Source organism: Carcharodon carcharias, chromosome 10 (assembly GCF_017639515.1).
Source record: "Carcharodon carcharias isolate sCarCar2 chromosome 10, sCarCar2.pri, whole genome shotgun sequence".
Lineage (NCBI taxonomy): Eukaryota > Metazoa > Chordata > Chondrichthyes > Lamniformes > Lamnidae > Carcharodon > Carcharodon carcharias.
The window spans coordinates 158,298,392-158,325,501 of NC_054476.1; the positions used below are offsets into that span (position 1 = coordinate 158,298,392).

At 42.5% G+C, this 27,110-nt stretch overlaps 1 protein-coding gene across 1 annotated transcript in view; it reads right to left on the bottom strand.

Annotated features, from left to right (window-relative positions):
- The window catches only part of LOC121282907 (nuclear pore membrane glycoprotein 210-like), a 235,299-nt gene that overhangs the window by 44,630 nt on the left and 163,559 nt on the right, over nucleotides 1-27,110 (bottom strand). Inside the window, exons 14-22 of the mRNA XM_041196717.1 lie at nucleotides 22,601-22,662; nucleotides 19,499-19,720; nucleotides 14,439-14,612; nucleotides 12,983-13,175; nucleotides 9,744-9,847; nucleotides 4,412-4,516; nucleotides 1,082-1,183; nucleotides 878-1,006; nucleotides 394-521 (exon numbers count right to left, since the gene is read on the bottom strand). Coding sequence (XP_041052651.1) covers nucleotides 394-521; nucleotides 878-1,006; nucleotides 1,082-1,183; nucleotides 4,412-4,516; nucleotides 9,744-9,847; nucleotides 12,983-13,175; nucleotides 14,439-14,612; nucleotides 19,499-19,720; nucleotides 22,601-22,662 — 1,219 coding nt within the window. The remainder of the gene's footprint in view (nucleotides 1-393; nucleotides 522-877; nucleotides 1,007-1,081; nucleotides 1,184-4,411; nucleotides 4,517-9,743; nucleotides 9,848-12,982; nucleotides 13,176-14,438; nucleotides 14,613-19,498; nucleotides 19,721-22,600; nucleotides 22,663-27,110) is intronic.

The following is a 27,110-nucleotide window of genomic DNA, read 5'->3' on the forward strand; positions in this document are numbered from 1 at the left end:
CTTCAGCTAGCAGCTGCCACTGATGCCTTCCTGGCGCTGCTGGGACTGATGGAGCTGCTAACCAATCGGATTGGCTGGCAGCTCCAGAGGGTGGGATTTCTGCCCCAATGAGGGCGGAAGTCCCACTCAGCCCAGAAGGCAGACCAGGAGATGGAAGAGAGGTACTGGGACAGGACAGATTTTACGCCCTCAAATTTGAGAACCCCAGCAGTAGTAAGTAATGAAAGCTTATATCAAACTATATAGCTTGTGCTGTAAACGAATGTATTTTGCAACAAAAACAAGTTGTAGTCTTTGAAAGAAATATGAATTTCAGTTCTGATATTCTTAATTGGTCTTTCTAAAATGCCTTTCTCAAGCAACTACACCTTCTGAACCTTGTTCGATACTTACTCTAAGGTGACAATTGGGGAAGCTGCCTGTAAGCTCATGTTCATGTAACGAAAATATCTGTTCAACAAGGGTTTCTTGAAGAAATCCAGGACTCTGACATTAACTGGAACAGACTTTCCAATTTCAACCTGTAGGTTCGGATGTTGAAACAGATAATTTAGTTACAACCTCTGGCACATTTTCCAACCATTGTCCCAATTAGATTCCTTTACACCATTCGCTGGCTGAGAGATTTTTCCTTGAAAACCTCCACCCATCAAAGTGCTATTGATCTAAATACAGGCATCAGGAGTACTAGTTTAATATTAGGTCACTAAAATTTGTTCCCAAGAAAGTTAATGCATGGAACTTTAATTTCTCTGATGTTACAGGTAGGGGAATGTAACTTTTATTCCATCAGAAATGAATTTAAACTGCTCAGTAGTAGAAATCGCTTAGCATGACACTTTTCAATGCATTTGTATATCTACAATAATGTATTTACCTTGTGAATGAAGTCTAGCTCAAAATCTGATATATCTGAAACATAGATCTCTGCTCTGGCTGGACCTTTGCATGTCAGGCATAGGTCATATGCTTTCATTGTCACAATTCCAGTTTGTAGTGGCCTTATCTGTAGCAACAAAGGTAGGGGTGTCAATGCAAGCAAAAAAAATGTAAAAAGACTTTTTGAGAACTTGATACTAACTTGTACATAGTTTTTGGCCTCCAGATATGTGCTAGTCAAAATCTCAGTGTCAGTAGTGTTAACGAAAAAATATCCAGAGCCTTCAGTTAAATAAATTATTTCCTAAAGAAAAATAAAACACAAGTTACTGGCATTATTTTGTTTACAAATACACAAATTCAGTCCATAACTCAATATAAAAGAAGGAACAAACTTAATTTATATTGTGTTTTATTATGTCCTCAGGATGCCCCAAAGTGCTCTTTCAAGCATAATCACTGTTGTTATACAGGCATATGCAGGGTAGCTAATTGGCACAAAGCTAGGATCTGTAAACAGTAAATAGTTTAATGTCCAGTTAGTCTGCTTATGGTGGTGTCAGCTGAGGGAAGAATGCTACGTGAGCCTTTGCTGGGATCTTTACGACCACTTGAACAAGCAGATATGATCTCAAGTTAATGTCTCATCTGAAAAAAACAGGAAACGTCCCCTTCCTTGCCCCTATCATTTTTTGGGATATGGGCATTGCTAGCAAAGCCAATATTTATTCCCCATTCTAACTTCCCTTGAGAAATGTTATGGTGAGCCACCTCCTTGATTATGACTGAGTGACTTGCTGGACCATTTAAGAAGCAACTTAAGAGACAGCCACATAGCTGTGGGTCAAGAATATCAGCCAGAACAGGTAAGGATGACAGATTTCCATCTCTAAAGGACATTAGTGAACCAAAGGGCTTTTACAGCAATCCAGTAGCTTCATGGTCACTATTACTGATACTAGCCTTTTATTCCAAATTTATTTAATTGAATGAATTTAACTTCTCCAGCTACCCCACTGTACGATTTTAACTCGTGTTTTGGGATCATTAGTCCAGGCTCCTGGATTACTAATCCAGTAACATAACCGCTATACTACCACATGCTTTTAGACCATTGGCTTGCAAAAAAATCTACTGATCTCAGATTAAAAATGATTAGAAATAAAAACTTGCGTTTATATAGGGCTCTTCACGATAACCAGATGTGTCTCAAAGTGCTTTATAGTCAATGAAATACTTTTGAAGTGTAGTCACTGTTGTAATGCAGGAAATGCAGTAGCCAATACGTGTAAACAACAATGTGACAATGGCCTGATAATTTGTTTGCGTGATGTTGATTGGGGATAAACATTGGCCAGGGCGCTGAGGATAACACCCCTGCTCTTTTACAAAATAGTGCAAACTGAGCGAGCATATTTTGCTTTTTGTGGGAGGGAGTTCCACAGTTCTACCAGCCTTTGCGTGAAGAAGTGTCTTAACTTTTCTTCAAAATGGTCTGGCTCTGATTTTAAAGTTATATTCCTGTATCCTAGATTCCCTGACTAGCAAAATAAGTTTCTCCAGCTACCCTATCAATTTCTTTCAAAATTCTAAAAGCCTCAAATAGATCCATACTTAACCTTCTATATGTCAGGCCATGTGAGCCAATCTCTCCTTATAATCTATCCCTTAGAGCCTGGTAATAGTCTGATGATGCTGCACTTCACAACTTCCAAGGCTAATAATATGTCCTTTTGAAGGTTGGACGCCTAGAAATGTGTACAATACTCCAGGTGAGGCCTAACCAGAGCTTTGTATACCTTTGTAACAAAATGTCATCCTCTTTCTATTCTAACGTTCCAGTTCTAAAGATTAACATTCTATCAGTTTTTATGATTTTCTCTTGTACCTGAATACTACAATTTCGTGATCTGTGCACGTAGGGCTCTTTCGATCTCCACTCTCCCTAACCATTTAAATAATATAATAGTCATCTATCCTTTTTTGGTCCAAAAATAGATTATCCTATATATACCTGTGAAATCCATTTGCCACAGTTTCGCCCAGTTAATTCATCAATGCCTCTTTGTAATTTTATATTCCGAAGTACACTACTTATTATACAACACCAATTTTTGCGTTAACGGCAAACTTGGATAACTCCACAATGCAGCTTACCAAGGAAATTAGAAGCTAGATTGTGTTCAAGTCCTGATGAGGCAACAATCGGCGGCTTTCTGACTTAGAGGTAACACTGTTATAAACCAAGTAAGATTGACGCTCAGCTTTATGATCAAATATGTGGCTGAATTTTCATCTGGGTGGACAGGTGCATTTGTGTGCGAATGGCCAAACTTTGATTTTTTTTGCGGGGAAGAAATCCAATTTTCATCTGTATTCCTGACCCCACACCATTTTCCTCTGACCTTTTGTTTTATTCATTTATGGGATGTGGTGTTGCTGGCTAGGCCAGCGTTTATTGCCATCCCTAATTGCCCTTGAGAAGGTGGTGGTTTTGAACCACTGCCATCCATGTGGTGTAGGTACACCCACAGTGCTGTTAAGGAAGGAGTTCAGGATTTTGACCCAGCGGATGAAGGAAGGGCGATATATTTCCAAATCAGGGTGGTGAGTGGCTTGGAGGGGAACTTCTAGGCAGTGGTGTTCCCGTGTATCTGCTGCCCTTGTCTGTCTAGATGGTGGCAATTGTGGGTTTGGAAGGTGCTGCCTAAGGAGTCTTGGTGAGTTTCTGCAGTGTAGATGGTACACACTGCTGCCACCGTTCATTGGTGGTAGAGGGAATGAATGTTTGTGGAAGGGGTGCCAATCAAGCAGGCTGCTTTGTCTTGGATGGTGTCAAGCTTCTTGAGTGTTGTTGGAGCTGCACTCATCTAGGCAAGTGGAGAGTATTCCATCAAGAGGAAAGTATTCTGTTTTGAAGAAGAGTCATGGACTCAAAATGTTAACTCTGTCTTTCTCTTCAGAGATGCTGTTGGACCTGCTGAGCTTTTCCAGCACATTTTGTTTTTGTTTCAGTAGTCCATCACACTCTGACTGTGCCTTGTAGACAGGCTTTGGGGAGTCAGGAGGTGAGTTACTCGCCACAGGATTCCTAGCCCCGACCTGCTCCTGTCGCCACAGTATTTATATGGCTGGTCAGGAATGCCTATTTTGCAAAACACACACACCCGCCCTTGCTGAGTTCGAGTACCTCATTTTAAATGAGACACGAAAATCAGATTTCCATCTGCATGGTTTAATTTATGATGATCAATAAGTAAACTTCTGTCTTTTCCTACATGAGTCTCAGGAATCATTATCAGAGTATTGTGCATTGCATTCCAAAATTTCATTTGCTTAGAATTTGAGCCGCTGGTTTATGATCACGAATTATTCAGTTTCTACAAATGGGAGTTAAGGATTTATACAACCATTTTTTGAATTGTATTCCTTCAATATTACCTATCGTCTATTTAATCTATTGGATTTTACAAAGATCTTTATTATTCGATAATTTTATAATATATTCTTGGACAATTAAAGTGCATCTTACCAAAATATTAGGATGATTGTACACAGTGAGATTTTTGGGTACTAAAGACACATCATCCACCAGCAACAAATCAATAGTAGCTGTTATTGGCAAAAACAAAACATCCTGCAGTACAAAACAAAAATACACTTATTGTGACATGCATATACAGGTGATATGAATTCAGTATTACTTAAAACAAAAATGCACTGCCAGAATTCATTCACTCTACAGGTACAAAGGATACATGTTACACCACTGTAAAGAATTTTAAACCAAGAACTATTTCAGATCTGTCTGTGGATCTATCCCAGTATCTTGTAAATCAAAGGTGAAAACATCTGTTTTACTTTTGTTCTTTCCACAATATATTAAAAGTTCGTTTGATAAATTACCTTAAAAAATGTAATTCTTTAATGCCTGAAGTGAGGTGAGAGTGGCTGCCCTTTACATCACGGCAGCACTTGATTGAGTGTGGCATCAAAGGGCCCTAGTAAAATTGAAGTCAATGGGGAAAGCTGTCTACTGGCTGGAGTCATACCCCTCACAAAAGAAGAGGGTTGTGGCTGTTGGAGTCCAATCATCTCAGCACCAGGACATTGCAGTAGAAGTCTGTCAGGGCAGAGGCCTAGGTTCAACTACCTTCAGCTTAAGCCCGAGATAGCTGGAGCTGTTGAGAAGTCTTGGGCTGCAGCAAGCAGTTTTATTGTGAAGTGAATTCCATAGTAAAGTGGAAGAGGATACAGGTGATGTTGGACACCTTTACTGAAGCTACAGCAGTCTGCCTTGTGTGATATTACTGGATTCCATATTTAAATATTTATAAGGGAGTGTTGCCTAGAAAGTGTTTACTTGTGAATTTGACCAAGTAGGGAGATTTTGGTGAATTATTTTGTAAGAGCAAGCTTAATTGTGTAACTTTAATCTTGTGTGCTTAAGTTTTCTTTTTTTTTGTTAATAAAACTTTTACTTTTATGTTTTAAAAACCCAAAAGTCTTACTGGATCTCTTACTACTGAGATTGGTATGTTGTCTTCTCGTTCATAGAATACAAAAAGGTTGTGGCCCCTAAGCCAAGTATCCCTCTGAGATTTGGTTTGCATAGCAATTAACACTGGCTACGGTCATAACAATGGTTAAAAAAGCTGCAACTTATCTCTTCCAATATTACCTCCTTCGTCACAATCTACTTTTTTTATTCATTCAAAGGACGTGGGCGATGCTGGCTAGGCCAGCATTTATTGCCCATCCCTAATTGCCTTTCAGAAGGTGGTGGTGGTGAGCTGCCCTTCTGCAACCGCTGCAGTCAATGTGGTGTAGGTACACCCACGGTGCTGTTAGGGAAGAAGTTCCAGTATTTTGACCCAGCGACAGTGAAGGAACAGCGATATATTCCCAAGTCAGGATGGTGTGTGGCTTGGAGGGGAACTTCCAGGCAGTGCTGTTCCCATGTATCTGCTGCCCTTGTGCTTCTGGATGGGAGTATCTGCATTTGAAAGCTCCTGTCTAAGGAGGCTTGATGAACTCTTGCAGTGCATTTTGTAGATGGTACACACTGCTGCCACTGTGCAGGGAGGGAGTGTATATTGTGGATGGGGTGCCAATAAAACAGGCTGCTTTGTCCTGGATGGTGTCAAGCTGCATGTACTGTTGGAGCTGCACTTACCCAGACAAGTGGAGAATATTCCATCACATTCCTGACTTGTGTCTTGCACATGGTGGACAAGCCTGGGGGAACCAGGAGGTGAGTTACTTACCGCAGGATTCCTAGCCTCTGACCTGCTCTTGTAGCCACAGAATTTGTATGGCTAGTCCAGTTCAGCTTCTGGTCAATCCTGGTAACTCCTAGGATGTTGATAGTGGGGAATTCAGTGGTGGTAGTGCCATTGATTGTCAAGGGGCCATGGTTAGATTCTCTCTTGTTGGAGATGATCATTGCCTGGCACTTGTGTGGCACGAATGTTACTTGCCATTTGTCAGCCCAAGCCTGGATATTGTCTAGGTCTTGCTGCATTTGGACATGGACTGCTTCAGTGTCTGAGTAGTGGCGAATGGTGCTGAACATTGTGCAATCATCAGTGAACATCCCCACTTTTGACCTTATGATGGAAGGTAGGTCATTGATGAAGCAGCTGAAGATGGTTGGGTCTAGGACACTACCCTGAGGAACTCCTGGAACTGAGATGATTGATCTCCAATAAACACAACCATCTTCCTTTGTGCCAGGTATGACTCCAACCAGCCGGGAGTTTCCCCTGATTCCTATTGACTCCAGTTTTGCTAGAGCTCCTTGATGTCAAGGGCAGTCACTCTCACCTCACCTCTTGAGCTCAGCTCTTTTGTGCATGTTTGAACCAAGGCTGCAATGAAGTCAGGAGCTGAGTGGCCCTGGCGGAACCTAAACTGAGTGTCAGTAAGCAGGTCAGTGCTTAGCACTGTTGATGACATCTTCAATCACTTTACTGATGATGGCGAGTAGACTGATGGAGTGATAATTGGCAGGGTTGGATTTCTTCTGCTTTTTGTGTACAGGACATACCTGGGCAATTTTTCACATTGCCGGGTAGATGCCAGTGTTGCAGCTGTAGTGGAATAACTTGGCTAGGGGTATGGCAAGTTCTGGAACACAAGTCTTCGTTACTATTGTGGGATATTATCGGGGCCCATAGCCTTTGCAGTATCTAATGCCTTCAGCCATGTCTTGATATCTTGTGAAATGAATCGAATTGGCTGAAGACAGGCATTTGTGATGCTGGGGATCTCGGGAGGAGGCCAAAATGGAACATTCACTAGGCATTTCAGCCTTATCTATTGCACTGATGTGCTGAGTTCCTCATAATTGAGGATGAGGATATTTGTGGAGCCCCAGCTTTCAGTGAGATGTTTAACTGTCCACGGTTCACGGCTGGATATTGCAGGACTGCAGAGCTCAGATTTGACCTGTTGGTTGTGGAATCACTTAGTTCTTTCTATCACTTGTTGCTTATGCTGTTTGGCACGAAGGTTGTAGCTTCACCAGGTTGACACCTAATTTTTAGGTATGCCTAGTGCTGCCCCTGGCGTAGCCCTCAGCACCCTTCATTGAACAAGGGTTGATCCCTGGGCTTGACGGTAATGGTGGAGTAGGGGATATGCCGGGCCATTAGGTTACAGATTGTGATTGAGTACAATTCTGCTGCTGCTGAAGGCCCACAGCGCCTCATGGTTGCCCAGTCTTGAGTTGCGAGATCTGTTCGAAATCTATCCCACTTAAAAGGTGGTAGTGCCACACAACACAATGAAAGGTATCCTCACTATGAAGACGGGACTTCATTTCCACAAGGACTGCGTGGAGGTCACTACTACTGATACTATCATGGACAGATGCATCTGCAGCTGGCAGATTGGTGAGTATGAGGTCAAGTATGATTTTTTAACTCTTGTTGGTTCTCTCTCTACCTGCTGCAAATGCAATCTAGCAGCTATGTCCTTTAGGACTTGGACAGCTCGGTCTGCAGTAGTGCTACTGAGCCACACTTGGTGATGGACATTGAAGTCCCCCACCCAGTGTATATTCTGCACCCTTGCCACCCTCAGTGCCTCCTCCAAGTGGTGTTCAACATGGAGGAGTACTGATTCATCAGTTGAGGGGGTACGGTAATCAGCAGGAGGCTTCCTTGCCCACGTTTGACCCGATGCCATCAGACTTCATGGGATCCAGAGTCGATGTTGAGGACTCCCAGGGGAACTCCCTCCCGACTGTATAGCATTTTGCCGCTACCTCTGCTGGGTCTGTACTTCTGGTGGGACAGGATATACCTAGGGATGGTAATGGTGGTGTCTGGGACATGATCTGTAAGTTATGGTTCCATGACTATGACTATGTCAGGCTGTTGCTTGACTATTCTGTGAGACAGCTCTCCCAATTTTGGCACTAGCCCCCACATTTTGGTAAGGAGGACTTTGGAGGGTCGACAGGGCTGAGTTTGCCACAGTCGTTTCCGGTGCCTAGGTCAATTCCGGATGGTCTGTCCGGTTTCATTCCTTTTAGACTTTTTAGCAGTTTGATGCAACTGAGTGGCTTGCTAGGCCATTTCAAAGAGCAGTTAAGAGTCAACCACATTGCTGTGGGTCTGGAATCACATGTAGGCAGACCAGGGAAGGATGGCAGATTTTCTTCCCTAAAAAAACATCAGTGAACCAGATGGGTTTTTATGATAATTGAAAAAGGTTTCATGGCTGTCAATCGTCTATTAATTCCAGATTTTTATTGAATTTAAATTCTACCAGCTGCTGGGGTGGGACTTGAACCCAGTTCCCCACAGCATTAGCCTGGACCTCTGGATTACTAGCCCAGTGACATTACCAGAATGCTCTTTTCAAATGGCCAGAGAGGCATCCAAAGTAATTAGGAGTTGGGCCTGTAAAGGCCCCGAAAGGAATTTTTTTTTGTTAGCTTCTTTGTAGGTTAAGAGGAGCTTTAGTGTTTCCGCTTCTCTTGACCCCACAGCTTTGGGTGAGCCGTCTTGAGCTTCCCCTGTTCCACCTCCCCAACTGCAAAACTTAGTCGAGCGTCAAGGACTGTTCCTTTAAGCTCTTGGCTAAGACTGCCTGCAACAGTAAATCCAACCCCTGCCAGTTATGCTTCCTACTGAGTTTGGGTGGCAAACTAACCTATGAGACAGAGGTTATAATCTCCTAGGTCTCATCCTGCAAAGAACCAGATATTTTGGCATCAGCTTTAGCCCCTGTCTGCTTGATTCCTGCCAGGGAGTTTCAAATCAGGGTTCAAATAACCCTTTCCTTCAGGTTGTATATTTTATTACTGATTTTCTTTTCTCCCCTTATCTTGCTGAAGTACAGTATTGTGGTCACACATTGCCCACTTGTACTTTGTTCAAGTAGTCATTCACCCTGTGAGAACTTTGACAATAAGCAGACTATTTGACTGCAAGAGGTATCACAAACAATACTGGTTCTCTCCTGATGGGCTGTACACTTCCAGCAGAGGTTGCTGGATAGGGAATAGAAATGCAGAATTCCACATTAATCAGGCAATATAATTTTAAAATGATAGACAAATTTTATAGTCAGAGAAATACACTCCATATTTTCAAAGCAATTCCAATTCACTTAGGGATATTATTGATTTCACTATGAAAATACAATTTACCCTGAACACACATGATAAGAGTACAGAAACATTCTTTTCAAATTCTTCCAATGTACCTATTATAAGATTGACCACAAAAATTCAAATCATTTGAGTTTACTGCACCACTTAAGTGGAAATGATTTTTAAAATGTACATTATTCAGGTATTTAAATATACTGATGGATTAGCATAGTTCAAAGCTACTTTATCATTAACTTACAACAGGTCTTTGGGCCATGTCAATATCAGTCTTTCGATAGCCGACCAAATATACTGAAATGGACACTGTTCCTTTCCTCTTGTAAACCATAACCATGCGATGACCTGTTGGCCAAAAAGAATGTACTATGGTAAATCTTTGAGTATAATAGGCACTCAATTTGGGCCGCGAAGCTTAGGAAAATAAGTATAATATACATCCCCCACTTTTGAATTTCTTTAGGAGAAAACATTGCCATGTAGGACCAGATTTTCATTCTAGGGTCCTGATCCCGATGCTGGACTGAATTCCAGGTCATGAACACGGAATTGCCAGCTGCAAGATTCTGGAAGTGTTGGTGAGGAGGCAGCCAAATAAGTGGCCGCCTCTGGGAGCCCCATTCAATTAAGGATGGCCGGCAGGCTCCTGAGGCTGGAGAATCAATAGGAGGCTCTCTCGCACTGGAAAATTAGCATGCCCACTGTCAAAGGTAGGAGTTGTCCATATAGCTCGGAAAAATAAGGGGTACCTCAAGATGGAGGTGACCACTGAATACCTCGTAAGAAGATAAAATAAAAAGTGGCCACAGCTGCCAGACCATTATTGTGGAAGTCAAACCTGTCCAGCAGCAGCAGCCACGCCCATCTCGCAATCATGGTCACAGCTTGCTGGGGGCGGGGTGCCATGGAGTTCAGAAACAATTTATTCACATCCAGTGACAGTGCATGACTGAGATTTCTGCAATCTCATTATTACATTATGCGCAGATCCCCTGGTCCAATGCTGGGAGGTTGCCTCCATTCACCGGCCTGGATGCAGCTTCAGCAGGGAGCTCAACTGCCGACTGAAAAATTCTAGTCACGGTCTGCACAGTGGTTTCCATAAGGGGCACAATTGGCTAACTGCCACTTGCAGGCAGGCAGATGTCTCATTCACATTTCCCTGTTTCCCAAAGCAGCCTCTTCAAAAATGGCCCTGAGGCAGGAGAACATGCCAGTAAATCGACACAGCAGCTGGCAGCAGGAAATCGCAGTGTGCTTGTGCTGCTGAGAACTCATTAGACTATATTAAAATTAAAAACGAAAAGGATTTTCCAAAACCTGTGATTTGTAGACCTATGTTCCAAGTGTAATGGGGCTCACGCTATATTTTTATGAAACATACATATATATCATCATGGCTATTCGCTAAAATTTTAAAATTGCATAATGACCTTTTAAAATTTCTGAAGCCATGTCTGGCTGTGACCTTCGAACAATAAGAACAATAATCTAGCAGTATTGAATAAATTTGTGCCTCATTATCTCTAAAGAGATGCTACCAACCCTGTGGACTGCAAAGACCAAATTCAAAGGGAATTATACAAAGGCCATCTACGTGTCATAAGCCAGGCCTGGCCACTGGAGTCTACTAGTCTGTTAGGGCAAAGAGCCCTGCAATGTTCCTTTTTAATTATTCATGGTTGGAACATTAACAATCTCAGGGATACAGACAAAGAAATATACACTTTTTGTCAAAACCAAAGTGGAGAGGAAGAAGTCAGGTGACATGACCCCCTAGCTGGAGGAAACTGTAACATTGCTTGTGGAGCCGCAAAGCTCAGTCTACCATCTTCCATCTAGCAAGTAGCAGCTCAGTAGAAGGACTCAGTCCAGGTTTGAATGCCTACTCTCATCTATACTGTTTCTACTGGGACTTCTGATCTATCCAGCATCAGTTCAGCCTGCTGACCTCTGTGAAGGAATTCACCATTGGACTTTTGACTCTGAACTCACATGAAATAATAATTCTTTGCTCTGTGCCCTGTAAATCTTTCTTTCTCGCTCTCTATTTTATTGTCGGCATGTACAGGGAGTAACGTAGCAATACCACCCCCAACTCCTAGGTTTTAAGTGTGTGTGAATAAACTTACCCTATCTCGGGTTTGCTGCGGCGTTATTAATAAAATTGGGTCACACTAAAACTGAGAGGTCAGGAAATGCGCCACTGCTTATTAAGGGGGAAATCAAAATCAAAACATTTTTCTGTTTACGAATGTAGTGAGAGGAGAAATCTGGGCTGTTTAAATTAAACTTCTTCCTGTCTGCAACACAAGAGTAATTTATGACAAAGTAAGAGGCATGTCTCTTGCCAGAATTTGCTGATACTGTTGAGTATGCTTTAGAGTCTGTAACCTGAAGGTATAAAGTTTAATTTTTTTAAGTTACAAGAGCTTTTTGAGCATTTTCCTCAATTTGTGTCTCAGTAGTTTTGATTTCCCACTGACAGCCCAAGGAGCTATAAGACCATTGGGAGTGTTTTCTCTCCAGCCAAAAACGTCCCGTTAAAGTTATGGTATTTCCATTTTTGTTCTCTATTTTCACAGAGTATGAATAGACACGATACTGAATGTAGGAAAGGAGAGTGAGGCAGTATTTAAAGATCTGCCTCATAAGAAAACAAACCGCTCTTCCACAGTAGATGGGGGTTTGTTGTAAAATGGACTGCTTAAGTCAGTCCAACCACACCTCCAACTCACTGGTTGACACAATACAACTCATTTGTAGACATGCTGATGTCAATAAGCATTCTGGTATTCCACGATAACTCTTCACATTGGGCCTCAACTTCGGTGGAGTGGTACTCAGAGTCGGATTGCCACGCTGCTCCTAGTTTCTTACTTGGAAATACAGCCGCTCTTTTCTTGCCTGATCTTCCGACTCAGGCCGGGTGAGAACTATGTAGTGCAGCGCTTTCCTGAGACCTTGTGTCGAGGGCTGCAGAGTTGCAGGTAAGGAAGCCACACCCACTTTTTTATGGCTAGCTGCCGTAAAGCAAATAAGTTTAAAGGTCCAGCCACTTACAGAAACCAGGGAGAAGCTACGGGATTGGAGGGTAGGTTCGGTTGGTCAGTTGGGGTGGGGGCGGTTGTCAGGTGGTGAGCGGGGGAGGGGAGTCGGGTAGTAAGGGGATGGGGATGCAGTTACCCAGGAGTGGTTTTAATTCTTCTAACTTTTCCTGGGTCATTATTCTGGTAAGACAGTTGGAACCATCCAAAGTTTGTGAATTATGTACTTTCGGATGGGTCCAATTCTAGGGTGATTGCCTAACAGAAGTTTGAACTTCCCAGGCAATTGCTGTGCAATCCTTATCTGGGGACTTCCTGGAGGGTCTCCCCAGCACATCTTTGGGGTACCCCCCCAGCTACGACACTCCTGGAGCTCAGAAGTTCCAGGCCAATATCTTTATATTTTAAAGTGGTTGTACTCAGTATACATCACCATGTAGCCTCTTCTGTCCACTCCCGTCATCTCTTAAGAACATTTCCATTTGTATCGCTGGATGAAAACTGCCCAGAGAAAAGTTGGATGATTTCCAGTTAATTTGCAGTGAGGTAAAGTTATCAAATTTCCGACCATATAGATCAAATGCTGTCAGCTCCAAAATGGTGTTCCTGCAGAAAGAAACTGGTACCTATTCAAACAAAAAAACACAAAAGTAAATATAAAGGTATGTATGACCTAAGAAACAAAGACTTGTAGTTCTTTAATAAATTTTTGAAATGCACAATAACAAGTTGCTTATCTAGAATTTCTATAAGAGTTAGAAAAATACACTTCTTACTATTATTAGAAATTATAAAACTAAAATATTGGACAGATGAAAACTTCTTGACACTTGTATAATCAACAATTCTTGTTTTATGTGAATCTACTTGGATAGCTTTTTAACTGAATCATATTAAGTACTTGCTTAATTTTACCAATAAATGTACAATATTTAAATGTCATTGTACATAAATGTTGTGGGAACATTGCATGTTGTTAAATAAAAAACATTTGGCTGCTAAAGTAAAGCTACCAGAATTCTGGTGTGCAACATAGTAATAATTGTGAATAGTGATGCTTCAATCTCTTCGATTTCCTACTACAATGTATGGAGATTAAAGGAAGTGCCGTTGGCATGAAAATAAGAACATTGAAACAGAATTTTTATAATTTAAGTTAAATAGTAAATAGTATTCTGTCCAAAATTTTGCTTTAAGGTTTCCAATTTTCCTCACATAAATTTAGGCCAAAAACAATCAAAAACCACTAAACCTAACTTTCCTGAAATCAGTTTATATAATAATTCAATACATAATGTAAATATAAAGGTATGTATGTATCACCTAAGAAACAAAGACTTATAGTCCTTTAATAAATTTTTGAAATGAACAGTAACAAGTTGCTTTTATCTAGAATTTCTATAAGAGTTAGAAAAATACACTTCTTACAATTATCAGAAATTATAAAACTAAAATATTGGACAGATGAAAAGGTGACAGGTAATACATACCTTTATAATTACTTTATACGTTGAATTATTGTATAAACTGATTTCAGGAAAGTTAGATTTAGTGGGTTTTGGTCGTTTACGGCCTAAATTTATGGGAGGAAAATTAAAAACCTTTAATTTTAACTTTTAAGCAAAATTTTGGACAGAATACTATTTACTACAGTTACTTTATATATCCTTGATATATAGACCAGTTAGGCCAGACTGCTTTTGTGCTGCAAATTCTATGCAATACAATTATAGCTTTACATTTATATTCGTTGCTTGGAACGTTTCAATTGCGCTGGTTATATAATCTCGCATTCTGTTTTATTTTAGATTACTGTTTTTCATCACCAAATGTATTTGAATTATACCTAGCAACTTAAGCTTTACAAACAAAATTCTGTTGAATCTTACCAACTGTTTGTTGTGCTGCAACAGAGGGCATGGAAGACCGAGTTCACGTGACTTGTAAACAGGAGCCAAAGTGACACTGGTAGGCACAGCGCAAACAAACTTCACTTTAACAGGCTCAACGGCTGGGTAAGGGTTCATTAAACTTGGATGATTACCAACTTTAAATGTCAAAAACTAAGGAGGAAAAATTGAAATGACAATATTCAGAAACCAATTATGCTTGAGATTTATTTTTAATTTAGGAAAAATAGTTTACACTCTAAATCTATTCATTTCATCTGGCAAAAATGACCAAGAAAATAAAGACATTAGCTTCATTTGTTTTATTGCCCCAAATCTACAATCTAAAAACTTAAGTATAACTCCAGTTCTATCATTAAAACAAAACTTTGAACTACTGCTTTCACAAGCTGTAAGGATGAACGATGAAACATATGGGGCAGAATTTTACATTCTCCCAAAGGTGGGTTGGCAGACAGGTGTAAAATTAGGTGAAATGCTATGGGCACAGTTCCCAATGCCTACCTGCTCATTCCTGATCCCACTGCAATTTTGTGAGAGTAGGGGAAATGTTTGGCAGCCCACCAGCCCTTGGGCCAAATGAAGCTTTTAAGTGGTCAATTCAGAGCTACTTAAGGGCTTCTTCGTGCCCCGGTGCAAGATTTCCCATGACAGCAGAGGCCAGAGCCAAGTCTGAAGTCCGCCTGGTCTCAATCCTTTGGCAATTGGCAGGACTGGAGGTTCATTCCTCATTTACAACCCCCCGGGGCCCATCAGAGTGTTCCACTACTCTCCACCCACACCTCAGGTTTCCACTCCGCCCTGGCCAGTGCAACCCGGTCACCACCCACTTCACCCGGCTCCTAGTCTAGCCTTGCCAAAATACCCCCCTCCTCCCCCCGACAATATACCTTTCCATCTGGCTCCTGTGGATGATGTCCCAGTAGTGGCCACTGTTATGACCGATGCAGTTTGTAAAGCGGAGTTATTTAAAAAATCCCAGGGGGAAACTTTAAACAACTGTCATAACCAATAATTTTAAGTGTTATGTTTGAGATGTGACTCTAAACTCAGGAATCGGACCACTAGTTCTCGTGGTTTTACATTAAACTAAATGAAACATTTTATTAAGTTACACATGGCTACAAATTACCACTGTCATAACTTTTACCAAATTCCCAAACTAATCTCCTTGAAAGTAACAGCAATCCATAGACTTAACCAAATACCAGGCAAAGCATTTTCACCGTACGAATTCAAAATGAGGTTCTTTTCACTGGAGTCAGTTGAAGGCTTGCAGCTGCCTTTTGATCTTACATTGCCTTTGCCCTACACAGCTGAAAACTACTGAAGTTATATCCTATCGTCACTGATTGAATTCAAATTCACGTCTCACCAGCCTCTTTGAATTCCACTTTTTAACAATGAAACCCCTTTCATAGAACCAATTTTATTAGTAATATAAACATATTGCTTGGTATCTGCTAGATAGGCGTCAAGTTTTCACCTCACTCTTTGAATGCTCTATTCAAAAAATGCAAATGCACACTATCTCCCTTACATATCAAATCTAGTACATATCAAAGCACCCAGACTAGCTGGCTTTAATCCAATTAAGACAGACCCACAGACTAAACCTCTATTTTAAATGAAAAATATTTTCCAAAATATTATATACATTAATAGCTTCATGACACCACCGCTTTTGATGACACTACGGGGACAAGAAATCTGTCAGCTATTTGATTGGCTGGCAACTCAGGAGATGGGACTTTCTCCCCAGATAGGGGTGAAAGTCTCGCCTGAGCCAACAAATGCCCCTCCAAGTGTCAAATGGCTAAGGGGCAACATTCTGGAGAGGGGCAGGCATGCCACCACCTTTGTCATGGGGGCTTGGGCAAGAGCCCCAGTACAATGTGAAGGAATAGGAAACAGAAATCTCAAGTTTTGCATTCAGCAAAATGAACAAGGGCTGATACAATATCAAAGAAAACAATATATTGCACTCCACGTAAACTAAAAAAAATGCCACTCTTCCCTGCTAGATAACAGCCAGAAGAAATATAGCTAGACAAGCTTCTGTATACATGCTGATTATGCCTCTACATCAATCATTCTGATCAGTGGACCAGGAAGATGTAAGGATCATAACTAGTTTCACAATAAATAGAATGCTGGAAATATACTGAAAGTCTGACAGCATCTGAAAGGCAAAAGGCAGATTCACATTTTGGACTGAGACAGAACAAGAATGAACTCCGATAAGGGTTGCAAACCAAAATGTCAGCCTTTTCCATGAAGGCCACCATCTACTCCCTCAACCTCACCCCCTCTCAACTCTTGATTACCTAACTTGCACTTCTTAGCCCCAAGCTTGGTTATTTTGTCATTTTATTCCTAACCTATGCCATTACCTTCACTCATTTCAGACCACTCCATAACTTCCTTCCTATAAAGTCCACCCTTAGCCAATCTAATTTCTCTAATTACACAATTCATTTAAAGCTTTCTTTTGCTTCCTGCAATCCTTAAACATGCAGTTGGGTAGCAATAACATGTTCACCTCCTTCATCATTAGCTGTTTGATTCACTTCAATACCATTGGCAGTACATTATTGTAAGGTGACAAGTCAAGGTCACCCCCAACATCCTGTGCAACCTTGGCTGTGATTCAGAGTTGATTGCCCTCTCCATGATTTTATTTATTGCCTTTGACCCCACTGATCATTCTGTTCTCATCCACTAATTATTTACCACAGCCCTACTTCATTTTCATAGTCCAATTTGTCCCAACAAAACTACTAAACATCATCAAAAGGTTTCTATCTTCATGTCTTCTACACTGTGTCCTAGGTCTCCACATTTTGTCCCATCCTAATCAACGCTTACATGCTACTGCTCAGCAACATTCTCTGTAAGCACAGGACCAGGTCACCATCCAAATGGATGCTGATGACATTCAATTTAACTCTGCCATGCCCACTGACTTCAGGGCTGTTACACTTTCTGACTGCTTGTAACACTAAGTGCAGAAAGACTTTTCCTCAACTCTATGTCTCCCCATTAAATTTCTTCTACTTGATTTCTACATCACCACCTTTGTAAACATTCATGTTCTTTTATGTGAACAACATTAAATTAACACATGTTATGTTTAGGATTGGGGAATGACAGTCAATCTAGAACCTCTTCATGGAAGCCAGTGCTAAACAACGCCATACCACCTTTAAACATACAAACAAAGGATAAAAATTCTTCCAGAAGCCAGGGAAGATTCAATCTAACAACTTCAACTCATCAAGATCCCCAAATGTACCCCATAGTATATGAACAATTAAATTCTCATGAACCATAAATGTACATGGTCCTCAGCACACTATGGAAATAAACATAATTCACAACTATTCACTTACAAGCACCATGTGATCAATAGAATGTTTATTTGTAAGTCACATTTATAAAATAGTGTAATCACCAGCTTTGTTTGTAAAATTATATGGTTTAATTTTTATTTGACAATCCAAGTTCTTGTGTTGCTACTATTACAATCTCGGTAGAGACCAACGACTTTTGAAAAGAAATTTGAGCCCTTAGTTATTAACTAAAGAACAACACTACAAAATTTTACATTTTAAACAAAAACCTTTACTGTATAAGAATTAAACAAAGCAAGCATTACTAAGTTAACACTACATTTTGTAAAGATGTATACTTTAAACTGGAAAATCTCAGCAGAAAGTAAACAATTATATTTTAAAACAAAAACAGAATTACCTGGAAAAACTCAGCAGATCTGGCAGCATCAGCGGAGAAAAGAGTTGACGTTTCGAGTCCTCATGACCCTTCGACAGAACTTGAGTTCGAGTCCAAGAAAGAAAGTTGAAATATAAGCTGGTTTAAGGTGTGTGTGTGGGGGGGCGGAGAGATAGAGAGAGAGAGAGAGAGAGAGAGAGGTGGGGGGGGGGGGGGGGGGGGGGAGTGTGGTTGTAGGGACAAACAAGCAGTGATAGAAGCAGATCATCAAAAGATGTCAACAATAGTACAATAGAACACATAGGTGTTAAAGTTAAAGAGTTGGTGATATTATCTAAACGAATGTGCTAATTAAGAATGGATGGTAGGGCACTCAAGGTATAGCTCTAGTGGGGTTTTTTTTTATAATGGAAATAGGTGGGAAAAGGAAAATCTTTAAACCTTGTTCTATTTTTACTTCAACACAACAGTTCTCCTATAATTTCCAGGATCTTGAACATTCATTCTCATCTCTGGGACCAAACCAAGGTACTCCATAGCTCTCAGATATTCACTTTGATTCTCTTCAGTGTTTCAGCTACACTCCAAGATTTCTTGACATTCCACTAACATTCAGCTAGGCATCCCCCTCACAATTGTGGACTCCCCAGCTCAAGCTTAGGCCCCAACGACAACTCATGTGTGGTGACTTCAAAGCAGAAAGCACTCTTGGGTTCTGATAATACTCTGTTACTAGTTACACTTACTTTAAACCCCCACCCCTTTGCTGGCAGTCTTCTAGCATCTGACCCCAGTGGCTTCCAAGCACCAACTGACTCTTTCTGTGAGAAATCACGAAGATAAACCCAAAACAAAAAGGTACTTCCCTGCATAGCCTATTTCCATAGCAACGTGGCACACCTGGGATTTTCTAGACAGAAAGTTAAACTAATTATTTTCATTTCCCAAATCTCCCCTTTATCCTGGGAAATCATATGAATAATTTAAATCCTTTATCGAGAGTTGTGGACATCCCACATTCATCAAAAAGCTCAGAGGTTGTCTACTGTTTAGCTTCCAACAATTCCCTTACAGCCTTAATAAATAAACATGGGCTACCCTTTAATTTGTAATGACCCTTGGTTTGTCTGTTAACATCTCAAACCAGATGTTCTTTCATTTATCCTATATTTAAAAATTACAATTTCCAAACTTAAAGTTACATTCCTAAACCATGTGAATCATTAATCAGATACTTGTAACATTGTGATTCATTTAATAATACCAGAAAACTGAATTTTACACCATTCCTGCAAAATAGCTCTTACCTGTTCTCCCATGGTTATACAAATTACTCTAAACCCATGGTGATTTTTCTTTTTCACCAATGGAGCTCGCTGCTGTTTGATGATTATTGTTTCCCCCTTTTCACCATTCAAATCGGCAAAGAATCCTGATGGCTCCAATACCCAAGGTCTAGGACCCCCTTCGAACAGCATTTCTTTTGAAGAAGTCAGTGTCACTATAGCAACGGCAACTGGATCAATAGCCTGACATTAAGAGAATAGTAAACACCACTGAGCTACTCTTTTTGGATGAAATTTAAATCATTAACAAAAACAGACCTATTCTTGTTAGTAGAATCTTTATATCATGAAAATAACTTGTGAAATCGTAGCATTATAATTTGCATTAAGTGGCACTTGTCACACATTGTAGAAATAAACTTTGAAAACTATATTGGTCAACTGCAACAAAAATAAACAGCATCATGGGGGGGAATCAACAATGGAGAGCTAATATGCTGGATGATAGAAAACAGTTTGGTTAACCAAGTGTTAGCCTCTGTTGCAACAAACAGCAGGTTGAGACGTACTAAAACATTTTATAGAAGGACATTGGTTGAAATTGTCCCAGATTTGCACTAAGGCTCTAGAAGGCTGGTAAGATGATGTTTTACCCATCGGCTGCAATGGCGGCTTCTCACGTCATACCATCCCAAACCTGACGCATTAATTATGCATTCCCGGGAAACATGCCATTTCCATGGCATTTCTCATTCGCTTACCATGCCATCATCTCACCTCTTCATTATGCCGGGCACTGTATTTCAAGTGTAGCCGTGCGCACACCTCTCAGTGCTTCCAGCCCATGACTGCTGTAAAGAAGACATGGCTCTGAAAGGCAAAAAAACTGCAGTCCTCATGTTCAATGACACATCCCTCGAGTGCCTTTTGGGCGCAATGGAGGCTTGCCATGATGGCCTCTACCCCAGCTCTGGCCACAGGATGGGCAGCGACCTCACTAATCCAGCTTGGGAGGCAGTGGCAGCAGGTGTTCAGCACCAATGCCCTGAAAAAGAGGAAAGCCACCGAGTGCCTCAGGAGGATGAATGATCTCTGTTCAGCCATTGTAAGTCACTCTTCTCATCACTCTCAACTATCACATTTACAAACCCATCACACAACCACAGGGATCTCACTCACTGCCACTTCAAGGGACATCACCATTCACTCTCTCACACACAACTTCATTGTTCTCAAGTCATCCCATGGGCCCACTCACCACCCACACATGCCAGGCATACTTATCATCTGGCCTGGCAGGCATCCTGCTTACACTCCCCCATCTCTATTTATGCAGGACAAGCTGGCACACAAGCGGGAGAGGTCACCTATTGGTGGAGGAATGCCTAAAATCAATGTCCTCACGGACTTTGAAAACAGAGCCATCCAGCTGGCTGGTGAGGATCTGGACTGTCGGCAGTGCTCTACCAAATGAGGATCCAGCAGTGCAACATCCGTCAGACAACCATGCTTTGAGTGATGTGTCCTGTTTCACAGGCCGCTGCCATGCACTAATTATCTCTCCTTGCTTTCACAGGCACATCTAGGAAACAGCCAAGAGAGTCCACAACCCGGGGCCTCCAATCAAGCCCTGAAGGAAGCTCAGAAGAGGAATCCGTTGAAACCCTCCCTGAAGACCCATCACAGCGCTCACCCACACCCTCCACCAGTGCAGAAATACACACCTTGGTGGGACCTAGCTTTAGAGTAGCCTCGGGATCATAATCTGGTGAGCACATTGCACTTTCTGATCCACAGCAGGCGAGGGCAGAGACTTGCCAGATTCTGGCGGGCTTGCCTTATAATGATGCACAGATGTATTACAACGAGGTTCCCGATGGCCAATGGTGGGGTGCGTGGCCCACCATCAATGGGCTGATCGGATGATCACAAACTGATTTCATGACCGATTACTGGCCTTCTCGCCATTTGTCCACTCATGCCGCTGAGCATACATGATGCTGCCCATTAGCTGGAATTTTCCACTCCCATTGACAGCAGGTGTCATGGTGGGTGGGGGGAGAATTCAGCGGGAGGGGCAGAAATTTGTTTCATGCCAGCATGAAATCACTGCGGGATTATCTGATGGTGTCTGCTCACGGTGGATCGCGAATCCCACTGGAGGCTGATGTGAACTCAGTTTGCATCCTGCTAAAGGGATGCAAAGCAAGGCCTGATCGGAATTGTCCCCCCCATGCCCAATTTACTGTTACACTGGCAGGAAAACACGCCATCCCAGAACATGTCTGGAAAAGCATGACACGCACAAATCGGGACTTACCTTGAGGGCCTTGCTCAGATCATGGTGAGCTGGGGAGATGATGCTGGAGCCGTACAGCTACTGGACCCTGTTCGAACATGTGCATCACATGCTGGGATGGATCCTCATGCACATGGCTCTGCCGCAAAGCAGTTCTCAGGAGGTGAGAGGTCTCCACTCAGCAGTTTTGACTTCGCCAAGGCTTCAGGACTTCACAGACATCACCATCTTCCAGGGTCTCCGTTGATGGTTTTGACCTGCTTTTGGAATTTCACCATGGACTGGTACGGATATCAACTAAGGAAGGGAATGGTGGGGGGGAGAGGAAGGCCTAGGTGTGAGTGGGAGAGGAAGGTGTACCTGGGGGTGGGGGGAGGGCGGGGTTGAGGTTAGAAGGGCGGGGTGCGCACAAAGGTGTCGTGGGAGATGAGGTTAGGAGGGAGCGAAAGTGTTGGGGGAGGGGGATGAAGTTGGGAGAGTAAGGAGGGAGTATGGGGGAGGAGGGTTAACTGGGAGAATGGTGTAAGTGTAACGGGGGCAAGTTTAAGGGAGGGTTAGGAGGGGGTAGGTGAATGGGGAGAGGAGGGAATTCGGGGGGGGGGTGTGGGACAAGGTTTCCAGGGGAGGATGGAGTTTGGAGGTGGGAGGGAGTAAGGGGGAGAGGAGGCAGTAAAGAGTAAGGGGGAGAGGAGGGAGTAAGGAGTAAGGAGGCAGGGTGGAATGCCTATACCTCCTGGGGAGTGAACTCAGGGTGGGCCTGGTAGGTTGGAATGGTGAATGTAAGAGGAGGCAGAGGGAGTTGCTGGATGGGAGAGTGAGGTTACGTTGGTACCAGTAGAAGGGACGGTGAGGGTGGTTGCTGGGGACATGAAGTCAAACACAGACCCTAGAAGTCAGAAGAACGAGGTTAATGTGAATGTGGGTGTGATTTTCAGGAAGGTAGGGAATTTGCATGTGCACATGCACATCCTGGAATGACAAAGGTTTGGGCTGTAGGGTAACGGTGGGGAGGTGGAAGGTGATGCCGGGGGAGGTGTAGACTGTGATGGGGGAAAGAACATGGGTGACTGGGGGGGGGAGAAGGATGGGGAGCTAATCAAAAACTTAACTACCTTGCTGTGCAAATCGAAAGTGAGTGGAGCTTTGTGTTGGATGGGCATGGGTGCTGCATGGGAGTGCAATCAGTGGGTGGGCGAAGATGCAGGGTCGGCTCAGATGGACAACTGAAAGACAACTCCAGTAGGCAGCACCGAAAATGTGTGGGACAGTGAGATTAGTGTGAGGGATGAAGGCTCCGCATGCGTGGGAAAATGTTTGCATCAGGCCCCAAAAGGCCTTGCCACATACATACACTTCTCCCTCCAGTATCACTCACGGTCCGAAAGCATGCAGCTGAACTGCTGCTAGTGGGGGGTGATGCAGAGGGAGGACTCACAAAGCCTGTAAATGAAGCTGAAAGACAACATTGAACTTATTCAGTGAAAGTGAATTTATTTTCAGATTGTAAAGTGACAAAATGTGTTCACCCGTACAATCACCTGTGATCAGAATTTCTTAAGTTTTCTAGGTCTACCACTACCTTTAGGTGCTCCCCTGACATCTGCAACAGGGGTGGACAGCTTGTGCAATGGTTGACCCTGTTGCCACTGATGAGTTTGGCGTTATTCCTCTGGAGACCAGAGGCCTTGAGGGCCCCAGCTTGCTTTAGCTGTCCTCCTGTGGGCCAATTGCTCCCTCTGCACTGACAGAGAACGAGGTTGTTGGTGGGGGGGGATCACAGGCAAAGGGAATTTGGAAGGAACAAACAGCCTCTGAAATTCTTAAGTGGATGGTCAAGGGGTGTCCAGCTGCTGCTTCTCCTCTCTTGGGGTGCCCTGAGGGCCCTGACCTGACATCCTTGGAGGGATATCAAGGTACCCCGTTTCCCTCTCACGTTGTCACTGCAGGAATGCGCCTATGGCGACTGCAATGACATGCAGGTCTGCGCGCATCTCCTTGCTCTGCTGATCAGGATCTCCACGGCAACTGCCATCCTTCCAATGGAGACCTTCATGTGAGCACTTGGGCACCACTTCATCAGAGAGCAGGCAGATGCACTCTGCTGACTCATGTGCCACTCTGTTGACTCATGTGCCACTCTGTTGAGGGCTTCCAATAGCTCTGCATAAAGTTCGCCCTCCTTCTGCTGACTCTGCACGATGAGTTGGTAGGCCGAATCCAGAAGCTCATCATCAGTGATGAGGTGGTTGAAGTACCCTGGCGGAATGAATGAAAGCATTCATCCTCTTCCTGCACCGGATGGCTGAAATCCTCTGGGCTCTGGTGGTGCTGACTGCCACTGCCTCCCAGGCTGGATTGGTGACTGGGATGGACCTCCTGCAGCCAGAGTGGGGGTAGAGGGGTTCACAGTAGCCTTCCACTGCGTCCAGCAGGTACCCCAAGAGGTATCACTAAATTTGAGGGCTGCCATCGCCTTTGCTTTCTGGCTGTTTGTCGCCTGGAGCAGTCCTGGTGTGTAGACACAAAGTAGGCTGCACTCTGGTGTGCTTTAAATATGGCTCCTGGAACAAGGAAGCGCTGAGGTCATGGCGTGATGGGCAAATCTAAGCCCACCCACCAACGATCCAGTGTTTCCAATGAATGCATTGATGAAACAGGACGCGTCAGGAAGGGAACAATACAGTGTAAAAATCCGCCATTGCAGCCGGCGGGTAAAACATCGTTTTTCACGTCCAGTACCGCACTTAGTGCAAATCTGGGACAATTTTAGCCATTGTTATAATTTTCCCAATTCCCCAACTTCCAACCTCTTCATCCTCCACTGAAGCCAGTAATTCCTTGCTGGATACAGTTTCATATGCAGCACTTTAGCACCTTGCCCACGTGGCTATTCTTTATACTCCACTTTAGCATTGGCAAGCATTTGGACCAAAGGGGACACTGTGAATGGAAGCCCTGGATGATTTCCCTAACTGAAGTGCCTTTTGGTTGAGAACAATTAACAGCACAGTCTTGGTATGAAATCTGGGATCCTCCTGGTCTGTACCGTTCAATAATCATTACCATTTAAGTGAACTGCTGGAGAGCTATATGTCACTTTTTCATGGCTAGGTTAAGTAATGTAGAGATATTTTGGCACAGCATTTAATGGTAAGACTTAATAAGTTGTTGTAGGTGGGAGGATAATAAATAAGCCTTCCTCTTGCACAATAATGGAACTTTTAGTATGGATATTAATAATAAACAAATTTACTAAAGGCCTGAGAATGTGTTATAAAATGATGTATAAAACATAACTGGTTTATATATAAACTTAAAAAAATTATCCATTCAGACTATATGACACTAATGACAATGATTACACTAATTAATATTCCACAAGACTTGTGAATATGAATTTGAACAGGTTAAAAAAAAAAGTAAATACACAGCCAAATACTCTACTATTGATCTTCAAAGGAACAAAACAGGAAATACTGAATGGGGAGTGCGCTCTTAAGATGGTAATTATATACACTTGTATTATTCCCACGTCCTGGTCACTAAAGTGCATATTTGAATCTATCATTAGTTTTTTGGTGTCTTGATCTGTATTTCAGCATTAGTTCTTGTCTCAACCAATATGAATCACTGATTTGAAAGAGCTAAGAGTACCACTATCTCCCAAGTTAGTTCTTAAGATCTGCTATAGCGATAGCAAAAAATACCTGAGACTATGTTAAGTGATAGATTTAAAGAATGGTAGAATTTTACAGAGTTTTTCATGGTTTGGAACTTTCTACCTACAACCATGTTGCTTATAAGAATTAGATTTGTCTTCCAGTCAAAATTATTGATGTTTTCTTAGGCCAAAGGATAACATATTAGGATAATTTTACCGAGTCCTTACATTTTGCAGTGCATGAGATGTCAACAGACAGAAATTGTAGACAGTGGGCCCATGATTTTGCGTTTTATGCCTGCTGCATGCAAGCTATCTCAACTGTTGCAATGATTTTGGAAAAAAAACATTTTTTCCACTCCCTGTCCATTCTGTTTATATCGACATCCAGGAATATGGTTACAATGTGTCCTTCAGATGGGGGAGATAACCACTCTGTAAAGATTGGTGTCGCCAGCAAAATAACGTTACTTTTGATGACATCCATCAAGTTGCAAAGGAAAAGAAACAGTGCAGCCAAGAATATTTTCCCAATGAACCCTTGTCTGAGAATGTGGCAAGACAAATGACCATTTATCACAGATCCAACATGTTTGTGTGTTCTTGGAGCAAGCTGAGGATCCAGCACAGCAGATAATTCAGAAAGGGCCAGAATGCTATACTCTATTAAAGCTCTAGAAGCTTTTATCCTTGTAACTCTGTGCTAAGCTGTGAAAAATCAGCAGATTTCTGGAGCACAAAGCTGAGTATGAAAAGCTGCCCTTGCCTAGCTATGCTTTCCTCAGCTTATGACAGCTAGTCAAAAAAATGCATAACTTAAAGACAGGATCTCAATGTGAGTGCTCTTAATTAAGTAAATCCGACAAGAATTGTTCTTGAGCTATAAACTGGAGAATGCCTTTTTTATTGAAATTAACAATGTGCCAGGAGTAAAACTGTGCACTCAGAAGCCAGACTATGTTTGTGGGTCATTATGTTTAACTAAAAAATACCCAGCCCCATTATTTTGGTTAACAAGGAATTTCTGGCCTTCGAATTTCTCAGTGTATCAAGATGACTCAAAAGAAGCAGCTATGTTCAAGGAGAAAATCAGTGAAATAGAGAATAATCTTCAGCATTAAATGCAGAATATAAATTTTTTTTTAAAATTCATTTTACGGGATGCAGGTGTTGCTGGCTAGGCCAGTGTTTATTGCCCATCCCCAATTGCCCTTGAGCAGGTGCTAGTGAGCTGTCTTCTTGAACTGCTGCAGCCCATGAGGTGTAGGTACACCCACAGTGCTGTTAGGGAGGGGATTGCAGGATTTTGACCCAGCGGCAGCGAGGGAATGACAATATGTTTCCAAGTCAGGATGGTGAGTGGCTTGGAGGGGAACTTCCATGGTGGTGTTCCCATGTATCTGCGGCCCTTGCCCTTCTAGATGGTAGTAGTTGTGGGTTTGGAAGATGCTGCCTAAGGAGCCTTGGTGAGTTTCTGCAGTGCGTTATGCAAATGAACGCTCTGCTGCCACTGTTTGTCAGTGGTGGAGGGAGTGAATGTTGCTGGGATGCGTGCCAGTCAAGCAGGCTGCTTTGTGCTGGATGGTGTCAAGCTGTATGAGTGTTGTTGGAGCTGCACTCATCCGGGCACGTGGAAAGTATTCCATCACACATGTGCCTTATAGATGGTGGAC